The sequence below is a fragment of the Nerophis ophidion genome, linkage group LG05 (genome assembly GCF_033978795.1).
Source record: "Nerophis ophidion isolate RoL-2023_Sa linkage group LG05, RoL_Noph_v1.0, whole genome shotgun sequence".
Lineage (NCBI taxonomy): Eukaryota > Metazoa > Chordata > Actinopteri > Syngnathiformes > Syngnathidae > Nerophis > Nerophis ophidion.
Window position 1 is genome coordinate 50165195 of NC_084615.1, and position 11671 is coordinate 50176865.

The window sequence follows — 11671 nt, forward strand, 5'->3', positions numbered from 1 at the left end:
ATATATTAATAATAGAATGTTATGACTGTAATATTGGCCCTGCGATGAGGTGGCGACTTGTCCAGGACGTACCCGGCCTACCACCCGAATGCAGCTGAGATAGGCTCCAGCGACCCCCCGCGACCTCAAAAGGGACAAGCGGTAGAAAATGGATGGATGGATGGACTGTAATATTGTTATAATTTATTTTTGTTTGTAGTTGTTATGGCTACCTTTGGCTTTGTTAAACATTTAAAATCTATTCTTCTCGAAAAATATATTCTTGCCCTGTATATGATCTACATATAACAATGTGTGTGTGTGTGTGTGTGTGTGTGTGTGTGTGTGTGCGTGTGTTTGTGTGTGTGTGTGTGTGTGTGTGTGCGTGTGTGTGTGTGTGTGTGTGTGTGTGTGTGGAGCAGGAATGTGCTGAACTGCACTACATACAAACACACACACACACACATTGTTTGTGAGCGTGTAGGAAGAGGAGCACGTCTGCTGGTGAGTTCTCATATTTGTGATTGGTTTATTTTGCAAATAAATGATGTCTCAATTTTAGATCTGTTTAAAGGCCTACTGAAATGACACTTTTTATTCAAACGGGGATAGCAGGTCCATTCTATGTGTCATACTTGATCATTTCGCGATATTGCCATATTTTTGCTGAAAGGATTTAGTAGAGAACATCCACAATAAAGTTCGCAACTTTCGGTCGCTAACAGAAAAGCCCTGCCTCTACCGGAAGTCGCAGACGATGACGTCACATGTTGACTGCTCCTCACATATTCACATTGTTTTTAATGGGAGCCTCCAACAAAAACAGCTATTCGGACCGAGAAAACGACAATTTCCCCATTAATTTGAGCGAGGATGAAAAATTTGTGTTTGAGGATATTGATAGCGACGGACTAGAAAAAAAAAAAACATGTTAAAAAAAACAAACGCGATTGCATTGGGACGGATTCAGATGTTTTTAGACACATTTACTTGGATAATTCTGGGAAATCTCTTATCTTTCTATTGTGTTGCTAGTGTTTTAGTGAGTTTAATATTACCCGATAGTCGTAGGAGTGTCTCCACGGGTGTCTTGACGCGCAGTGTCTCAGGGAAGTCGACGGCAGCTTTATGGATGGCGCAAACTCAGCTGATTTCCGGTAAGAAGCGACTTTTTACCACAATTTTCTCACCGAAACCTGCTGGTTCACATTCGGTCGGGATCCATGTTTGCTTGACCGCTGTGACCCATAATAAGTTTCACCTCTGGGAATTTAAACAAGGAATCCCTGTGTGTTTGTGTGGCTAAAGGCTAAAGCTTCCCAACTCCATCTTTCTACTTTGACTTCTCCAATATTATTTGAACACATTCCAAAAGATTCAGCAACACAGATCTCCAAAACACTTTGTAATTATGCCGTTAAAGCAGACAACATTTAGCTGTGTGTGTGTGTGCAACGTTCATATTTCCTAACAGTCCGTGACGTCACGCGTACACGTCATCATTACGCGACGTCTTCAAGAAGAAACTCCCGGGAAATTTAAAATTGCAATTTAGTAAACAAAAAAGGCCGTATTGGCATGTGTTGCAGTGTTAATATTTCATCATTGATATATAAACTATCAGACTGCGTGGTCGGTAGTAGTGGGTTTCAGTAGGCCTTTAAGGTTGTTTTAAATTGAAAGAGTTTCTTTTAAAATTTGCTGCAGTGACACGTTTGACCATGAAAACATGACTTATGCCACACACACACACGCACGCACGCGCACACACACACACACACACACACACACACACACACACACACACACACACACACACACACACACACACACACACACACGGCTGCTAATGGTGCCTGGCGGGTGATGATTTGTTCCAGATGGTTAAACAATTACGGCAGTGATAGTGAGGTGAAAGGTCAGCTGGGACTAATGAAGCTAATCGTTTTCATAAAGACATCAGGACAGTTTTTGTCCTTATAAAGCTTTCAGGGGTCTAAAATGATCTTTAGTGTAACTCACTGGTGATGTCATGTTCATACTTATAATATAACATATAATTATGTATACAATGTGTCTCTTTTAAAGTTGCTAATTAGGTTTAAAAATTATAATAATTTATTTTTAAGAAACATTCAAATTAAATAGATGTAAAAAATATTTTCAAAATAAACCATTAACTTATTATATGTATGTATTATTTAAACATTTGTTTAAAATATAGAATTGTATAATTCATAGATTTCTAAACATGTCCAGACTATTTTTGTTCCGTTTGATATTTAAAATCACACGAGGCGAGCGTGACTTTTGCCATGAAAACATTTGATGACTTTGCGGCGTCTTTGGGCCTCGGCGGCGCCGAAATAGCTCCGCCTCTACCAGAGGGGCGGTGTGTACATGGCGTGTATTATGACATCACTGCGGCGAGGGAGCGCTGAAAAACAGTGGGCTCAAACGATGAAGGCGGTCCGTAACGTTGCGGTCCGACAGTTTTGGAGGCTGAGGGGGGCGCCGGAGGACTGCGGTGATAGGGCGGTAATAGTGTGGCGATAACGTACTAGGAACAGGGTGCGGGGGGGCACAGCCAGCCATTGCAAGGTCCCGTCACCATCGAGCGGGTGGGTGGGCTTGGACGTTATCAGTATGTTGCAGAGGGTCACATGACCGCTGACTTTAATTGCTGCTGCAGCCGCACAAAGAGCGCCGCCTTTATCAGCAAACCGCACGCTTTTTAAAAAGCACAAATCCACCTGTCATCTGATTGGACCGCATAAACTCTTTCTACCAAAAACTCTTCCAGTGTCCCTGCCCAAGGGCCCTCAGCCAGGACCAGGACATGTGAGCGGCGTCCCGTGAAGAGTAGCGATCAGCGACTTTCAGGTGAGAATGTTTTCAGGATATAAGCGTTTGTATGGTTGCCGGGACGACGGCAGCAGTGACGTCCCAGCTTCTGCATGTGAGACGGATCTTTCAAGTTTGTCTGCGCCTGAGGGGGCTTATGCGGTCCTAAATGGTCATGATGGAGTACAACAACCCCCGTCCCCTGGGGAGGCTCAGCTGTGCATCTGTCACGCTCTCTTACCTTCTCCTTCCAGCTGCTGAGGAACTCATCTGCTGTCAGGACCGGTCTGGATCAGGAAGTGAATCCGAGGACCAGCCATGCTATCCACCGCCGTGCAGATCCTGGCATTTGGCCTGGCTGTACTGGGCGTGGTGGGTGCCACCGTGGCCACGCTGCTTCCCAACTGGCAGGTGAGCATCAAGGTGTGGTCCAGCATGGTGGCCCCCATGTGGCACACACGGGGGCTGTGGATGGACTGCGTGTGGTACAGCGCCGGAGTCTTCAGCTGCACCATGAAGAACTCCCTCCTGTCCCTGCCCCCTTACCTGCAGACCACCCGGGCCGCCATGGTCCTGTCTTGTATTGTGGCGGCCTTTGGACTGTGCCTGGCCTCTCTGGGCCTCAAGTGCACTCGCTGGGGAGGCAGCCACCAGGCCAAGGGGCACACGGCCATCGCTGCGGGGGCCTGCTTCATCCTGGCCAGTGCACTCTGCATAGGCCCCGCCTCCTGGTTCACCTCGGAGGTTGTTGCCGCCTTTCTGAGCACCGATTTGCCCGACGGCAGCAAATACCAGCCGGGGGGGGCGCTCTGCGTCACCTTTGTCTCTGCCGGCTTCCTTCTGGCTGGGGGGGTTATCTTCTGCCTCTCCTGTCCGGGGCATGGGTCGGTCCAGCTGGACTACCCGTCCCCTGTGGACCCAGACAGATTTATTCTGACCCGAGAGAAGCGGCGCCGTCCAAAAACAGCTGACATGACAGACATGACAGCACAGAAGAAGACCTACGTCTTTCTCTCCAAAGTGTCTCCCAAAGATCTGAAGGACAGTTACACCCTGCAGGAGTACGTCTGACAAACACCAAAGTCCTCCGGGATTTTCATGTTTTTTTTTTTATGAAAGAGACAAAAAGCTGTGTGACACGATGAAAGTTGTCTTCTATTCAGTCCTGACATGACAACAATCCTGAAAGCCATCCCGATCCCACAGCCTGCACATCCACGTCCACTCCGTCTTTTCCTGAAGGCCCGGGAGGACACCAGCGAGGCGGCGCAGCGTGGAGGACGTTAATGATGCTATTTGCTTTCCATTATCTTCCGACACGCCTCTGTGCACTCACACACAAACACACACACACACACACACACACACACACACACACACACACACACACACACACACACACACACACACACGCACGCACACACCCACACACACACACGCACGCACACACCCACACATATGAGCATCAGTGAAGGTTCCAGAGGACGTCTGAATGGGTGTTTTTTTTCAGCTGGGCAGTCAATCACGCCGTCTCTCAGGAAACGACAATTTCAAAGCTAATCTTTTACTTTCGTGTTTGCCTCGTGCAGATATTTCACGCAAATGTTCAAACATGTTTAAAGATGAAAGAAAAATCTTGTTGATCAAATGGTAAATGGTAAATGGGTTGTACTTGTATAGCGCTTTTCTACCCCTTTTTAAGGAGCCCAAAGCGCTTTGAGAGTTTCAATTTAACAATGAAAACGAATGTGCTTCCTCTTTGAATTGAATTGAATTGGTGTCTGTCTATCTGTGTTGGCCCTGCGATGAGGTGGCGACTTGTCCAGGGTGTACCCCGCCTTCCGCCCGATTGTAGCTAACATTTAACATGATCAATATAATACAAGAACAACACTATACAAACAAAAACAAGAACAACTCCTGTACACTAACAATATGATAGTACCACTGTTACTATGAGACAAGACAAAACGAGACAAAAAAATGTAAAGTCATTATGTTGTGCAATGTCAACGACCGGCTTTAAAACACTGAAAACTGCTGACGTCATAGTTCAGCAAAAAGATGGCAAATAAATTATTGTGAATTATATTTTATATAGCACTTTTCTCTAGTGACTCAAAGCACTATACAGAGTGAAACCCAATATATATTTTTTACTTTTAAACCAGTGTGGTTGGTACTGGGAGCAGATGGGTAAAGTGTCTTGCCCAAGGACACAATAGCAGTGACTAGGGGATCGAACCTGTAATCCTCAAGTTGCTGGCACGGCCGCGCTACCAACTCAGCTATACCTCTCTTCCATGAGGAATACTTTCCTCCAGTTGAAACTCAAGCTGGGTGCTGCCCTCTGCAGGTAAGATACAGTCACTACGTCCATAAAACAATACAAAACAAGATGTTTCATATCATTAGAATGACTGTGTGTTTGTGTTTTAATGATGAGATGAAGCTTTCATCATGTTTGAATAAGTGGGTTGCAATCACGTGACCGAGACAAACATCTGGGCACTTCTTGGTTTCAGGCGATGCTCGAGAGCCCATTAGGCCTCTGTTTATTTACCTGGATCAGTGCGATTTGGGCGTATTTTGAAAGGTTGAGAGGCAAATATATAAGCGATCATGAAAAAAAAAAATTCAATAAATGGAATTAAGCAATAATCAGTGAAAGATGATGTTGGACTTATTCGTGCATCGCTAGGTAACATATTTAATTGACATAAGTGAAGTGAATAATATTTATAAAGCGCTTTTCTCTAGTGACTCAACGCACTTTACATAGTGACACCCAATATCCAAATTACATTTTTAAACCAGTGTGGGTGGCACTGGGAGCAGGTGGGTAAAGTGCCTTGCCCAAGGACACAACGGCAGTGACTAGGATGGCGGAAGCGGGGATTGAACCTGCAACCCTCAAGTTGCTGGCCCGGCCACTCTTCCATACGAGCTATAACGCCCCAGTTGCACGCTGCTGCATATGAGAAAAAGGATATGTTTTCTTTGCATTTGATTTCCTGCTACAAATAATAGTCTGACATCTGCGATTCATTGATGCAGTTTTTTTTAATGGTGTGAGGTTCATATTTTGTCGCATTATTTAGCTATAGATGTCACTAGTGTTCAGCAATATTTGCTAGCGATCTGAAGATACACCTTCCGGACATGAACTAACTCCTGATTTTATTTTGTTAAGAGGATGGATGGATGGAGTTACAAAGAGACAGTTTTTGCCCTTTTTGAATATTAATATGATGTTGTTCCCCTAGCACAGGGGTGTCAAACATACGGCCCGTGGGCCGGATCAGGCCCCCCAACAGGTTTTATCAGGCCCGCATGATGAGTTTGCCAAGTATTAAAATAAGTTGCTTTTTTTTTTTATGAAACTGCTGTTCTGAATGTGTCCACTGGGTGTCACAATAGCAATTCTGTTTGGACCACCAAGAGGTACAAAGTAAAGAGTGGAAACTTAAAACCTGCCGTTTTGTGTCTTCCGCTTCAAACACATCGTTATTTGGCACCCTTACTCCCCAATAATGTCTTTGTGTAGGTTTTAAGAATAGACGGTAGTATCTTGTGTGATCGGATAATCAACTTTTACCTAGAAAATAATTTTTTGTCTTTAAAATCAACTTTTACCTTGAAAATCATTTTTTGTCTTGAAAATCAACTTTTACCATTGGAAGATGCCTCGTTGTCGTCCTTTTTCCATAATACTAACATTATTAATAATAATAGATGGATAAAAGTATTCTTTATACACCCAAAACGCTTCGGAATATCAGAGTCATTAGAGGCGGCACATGGACCAAACCGGTGAAATAAGGTGTTGTACCTACGGGTTCTAGGATTACCGCCACGACAGGCGCCAACCAAGGTATGAAAATGTAGTGAAAAACGTATCCCTTTTGAATATTTATATCTCCGATTCTCACGGTTTGTTGAGTTGACACGTGGACAAGACAAAGGAGGTGTTTGATACCTCGAAGAGATTACATGTTGTGTTTTTTGTTCAATCCCAGAAAGACTGCGACTTAAAGTTTAATCCTGGCTTTGTAGATATACTGAGACCACGTCTAAACTCATTGTGTTTTTGAAACTGCACCAATTTCCTCAGAATTTTCAACACACTTGAAGTGTTTTTTCCAGAGGATTATTTATGATTTGTATGTTTTCACAACGTGCTTGTTCTATTTTTGGCCAAAGTAAAACAAAGTATACAACCTAGAGTTGTCTTTATTTTGAAGTTATCATGCCATGATTTTACCATTCCGGCCCACTTGGAAATGGATTTTCCTCCATGCGGCCCCTGAGCTAAAATGAGTTTGACACCCCTGCTCTAGCATCTAATTGCTAAACGCAAAGCATTTTCTAATTCATTTTGTTTAACATTGTCTTTACCTATAGTTTTTCTCAACACTAGGACTTGAAGCGCAAAGCTTTAGTTTTATTTCTTAAACAACGTAAAACAGATTGATGTTTTCTCTAAGAGACACATAGTATGAATGATGATGTAAATATTTGGAGATCTCAATGGGGTAATGAGATATATTGCTCTCATGCATCACAGCATCCTGGTGGAGTTGGCACACTCATAAAGAATATGACAGGGGTTTTATTGCATCATAGTGACTGTGATAAAAAATATCATTATATCTGCCAGGTTTTTGACATTCAGAAAACTAACTTTATAGTTGTTGACATTTATGGATACAACTCAGTGCCTGGCAATAATATTTTATTTAGTGAGGTGTAAAGAAGGATTCTACATTGGCTTGCCAAATTTCCAAATGCTTATACTGTTTACTTGTAGGAGGTGATTTCAACACAGTCCTCGACATTTCATTCAAAATAGTTTCAGCTCAAATCTAAGACTACTAATGCAAAAGCTTGGTGTAATTGATGCCTGGAGATCTAAAAATCCTGATATGACATCCTTTACCAGATACAACAAGTCAAGCTCAAGAAAGTCTAGAATAGACATGTGGTTAATTTCTAACGCAATGCAAGACAATGTTACTGTTAAAATTATCTCCACATTGTTTTTAGCTGATCATAAGGCTATACAGATTCACATATCTCCACATCTGTTTCACAATTGTCCAAATAACTCGTACTGGAAACTCAGTAGTTTGGTTTTATGTAATGAAGTGGTTAAAATGAGGATTAGAGAACTAATAAATTTTTGGGGAATGAAGCCAAGACCCAAAATATCTACAGTAGTAATCGGGAACTCTTTAAATATGAGGTAGGTCAATTTATTAGAAAATATTGCAGTAATCTAGCTGAGAAATAGCAATCTGAGGAAGAAAATGGGATTTCCACCATTATCCTCTATATGTCCATCATCATATTCATCATTTATTTTTATTGCTTTCATGAAAATGCATATATACAAGCCATATACAGTTGACACGTTCATTATTTTTTTTTTTCTTATACATTTCCACGATCTGAGTCCAGATATTAGGTCAGCAGAAGAAAAAAAGGCTCTAAGAAAATCAAAGTAAATTAGACAAAATGTATCAATCAAAAGCAAAAGGAGCCTTTGTAAGATCTAGGAGACAATTGTTGGCGGAAGGTGAACACAATTCTGCGTATTTCTTTCGATTAGAAAAAATCGCAGGCTCAAAATAGCCCTATTGATCAATTGCAAATAAACTATATGACTTGCAATGATGCAAAACAGATTGCAAATGATTCTTCTGAATTTCAGAAAAAAATATATACAATAGTCAATTCTGCTGTTTCGTTTATGGATACCTTAACTAAAACTAAATCAATCAGCTTAGCTGACCAGGAATTCTTTCACTGTCCAATCTGTCTCAATTAATAGCTTCAAATTTAACAAATCTCCTGGAGGGGATGGTATTACATCTGAATTCTATAAATTATTTTCAGAGGAGCTCTCTCCTATCTTATGAGAAGTATTCTGTGAAAGTATTGATAAAGGTCTCCCGTCCAAAGGCAAAACCCAGTAACTCAATTTTGGTCGAAACTGAGCTGATAATAATTTTGGAGTTCCTTGGTGATATGCTTTACATTACTGTATGCGATATTGTAATTTGTCCGTTAAGTAAGCTGTTACGCGCATGGCAGGACCTAGAAACTACCACATAACCGCGTAGATACAACAGAAAAACCTAGTATCTCAAGGGACAATCGGAGCTTCTTTGTCAGTTGCCTTATTGTCTTTAATGAGACATTTGCACGAATGGGGGCCGACGATCAACCTGATTATGTGATATTATGGCACGAGGGGATATTTGGAAGATTGGCCCAGGACGTTGCAAGCACCTTCATTACATGTATTGTTCTTGATTCTTCCCCTTGCATACTCTTTTGGGCAGATAACTGTGGAGGTCAAAATAAAAACTGGACGCTGTACACGGCTCTTGCCCAATGTGCAAACGCAGAATGGGGCCCACTCGAGATTGTGATAAAATATCTGGAGAAAGGGCACACGTTCATGAGAGCAGATTCAATCCATGGCTCAATCGGCAAGAAAAAGAAAGCTCAAGAAAACATCTATACGTTTGATGACTTTGTAGATCTTTGTAAGACAGCATCAAGATAGATTGGTTTTCCTTTGTTTTCTCAAAATCAGCTAGAAGTGAGTTACTATGTTTTGCCTTTGGACGGGAGAGGTGTCCTTCCTCCAACATTAACACTACCCATTACCCTTATACCCAAATCAAACAAAGCTTTGCTAGTCATTGATAATTGGCGTACAATTAGCCTTCTAAACAATGACTATAAGATTGTAGCTATTATCACTTTTAAACTGGTTCTGGAGGACTTCATTGACGAGACACAGTCAGGATTTATGAGAGGGAGGCACATACCGAATAATATCAGTCTTGAACTGGACATACTAGATTACCCAGAGGTCATTAACGATGAATGCTTCCTTCTTTTCTTGGACTTCTACAAAGCTTTTGACTTGATTGAACAGGAATTTATCTTCAAGACACTTGACAAATTTGAATCGGGCAATTTTTTCTGCAAAACAATTAAGACTTTGTACTGCAATGGCAATAGCTCAAAAAAGTAGGAAAAAAAACTGGTACATTTCCAAGGTTCAACTTAAAACGTGTAATACGGCAAGGCTGTCCTATTTTTCCATACCTATTTTTGTTAGCCACCCAATTGTTATCCGTTCATGTAAAAACTAGCCATTTAAAAGGGATCTCCATATTAGACAGAGAAATAACTTTAAGCCAACTACCTGACAACACAACACTCTTTTTGAAGGACTCTTCTCAAACTCCTCTTGCCTTAGATGTGATTTCTGTATTCTTTTTGGCTTCTGGTCTCCATTTAAATGCTCCCTGGTGGTCTAGTGGTTAGGATTTGGCGCTCTCACCGCCGCGGCTCAGGTTCGATTCCCAGTCAGGGAACTACCGTTACCATGAATTGATTTATGTGGACCCTGTCTTAAACAAGTTGAAAAAGGTATTTGGGTGTTACCATTTAGTGGTCAATTGTACGGAATATGTACTGTACTGTGCAATCTACTAATAAACGTTTCAAGCTGAGATAGACTCCAGCGACCCCCCCGCAACTCAAAAAGGGACAAGCGATAGAAAATGGATGGATGGAAGTGTGAACTAATGGCTGTGAAGAGATGTGAAATGCTGTCTATATGTAAAATTCCAATTAAGGAGAGTATTACGTACCTATGAATAATTGTTACTAAAATCAGAGTTCTAGATCAGTTTTGAACTTTATTCCAATTGTAGAAAAAAACAATACAATATTTAACCCATGGCTGCAGAGAGATTTATCCTAAAAAGGCAGAACATTACTCCCCAAGGCAGAAGGTATCTCTTGGCTTACGTATACGGCTATTTCTTTAGATGTAAACCAAAAAAATTGTAAGACTATTGACAAAATACTTTATAAAGACTTTATTTGGAAAATCAAGATTCATTATATTAAGAAATCTGTTCTAGTGAACAATTACAGCCAGGGTGGTCTAAATGTTCTAGATTTTATTACGCTAAACAGCAACTTCAAGATTAACTGAATAATACTCTATTTGAGAGATCCTACCTCAATTTGGAACTTCTTTTCTCATCATGTATTTTCTAATCTTGGAGGCCTCAAATTTGTGTTATTGTGTAACTACAATATTGATAGGATTACTGTTATTCTTTCAAACTTCCACAAACGAGCCCTTCTGGCATTGTCTCTTCTCTGTAAGCACAATTTCTAACATACAAAATACTTAGTTAAAGTACCAATGATTGTCACACACACACTAGGTGAGGTGAAATGTGTCCTCAGCGGTTGACCCATCCCCTTGATCGCCCCCTGAGAAGTGAGGGGAGCAGTGGGCAGCAGCGGTGCCGCGCCCGAGATCATTTGGAACAAGACATATATTTTACAAAACAAAATCACTTTTCCTCAACAATTGGTTCAAGAATGTACTATTTTGGTGACTCGGCTTTTCAATAAGGAAGGTTAATTGCCAATAATTTTTCAACCATGTCTCCCTAACAATTTGCCATTGTATTAGATGCCATTCCAACAGGTGTTATGTTGTACAGGGGTTATTTAATTCCTCTTTCTGCTGTAACAAGTGTGAATGATTCAATTGACACTCCTGTGGGGAAACTGTGTTTTGATCAGAAAAATAACAGAATAATCTGCAGCTTATTCCAAAATGATTGTGTGTCTGTCTCCTATGTAATTGCACTCTGGAATAATGTTGTGAATGACATCTGTGGTCTCTTCCTAACAGGTATTTACTCACACAGAAAGTCAAAGAGATTTTTTCAAAATCATTCATGGTTATTACCCTGTGAAGACTGTGATGGTAAGATATAAGAGGGACATTGATGTTAAC

The 11671-nt window shown here is 41.3% G+C and overlaps 1 protein-coding gene across 2 annotated transcripts; it reads left to right on the forward strand.

Moving 5' to 3' along the window:
- Nucleotides 1-446: 446 nt before the first annotated feature.
- Nucleotides 447-6295, forward strand: LOC133553285 (claudin-20-like). Of its 2 annotated transcripts, XM_061901312.1 has the most exons (3): nucleotides 447-483; nucleotides 2783-2862; nucleotides 3078-6295. In XM_061901312.1, the coding sequence occupies exon 3, from the start codon at nucleotides 3142-3144 to the stop codon at nucleotides 3892-3894; it is 753 nt and encodes a 250-aa protein (XP_061757296.1). In that variant the 5' UTR covers nucleotides 447-483; nucleotides 2783-2862; nucleotides 3078-3141; the 3' UTR covers nucleotides 3895-6295. The 2 variants fall into 2 exon arrangements, with proteins under 2 accessions (XP_061757296.1, XP_061757295.1); XM_061901311.1 differs by lacking the exon at nucleotides 447-483 and having other exon boundaries at nucleotides 2261-2862.
- Nucleotides 6296-11671: the final 5376 nt, after the last annotated feature.

Coding starts and splice junctions, on each gene's coding strand:
- LOC133553285 (XM_061901312.1), top strand. CDS start 3,142: ATGCTATCCACCGCCGTGCAGATCCTGGCATTTGGCCTGGCTGTACTG.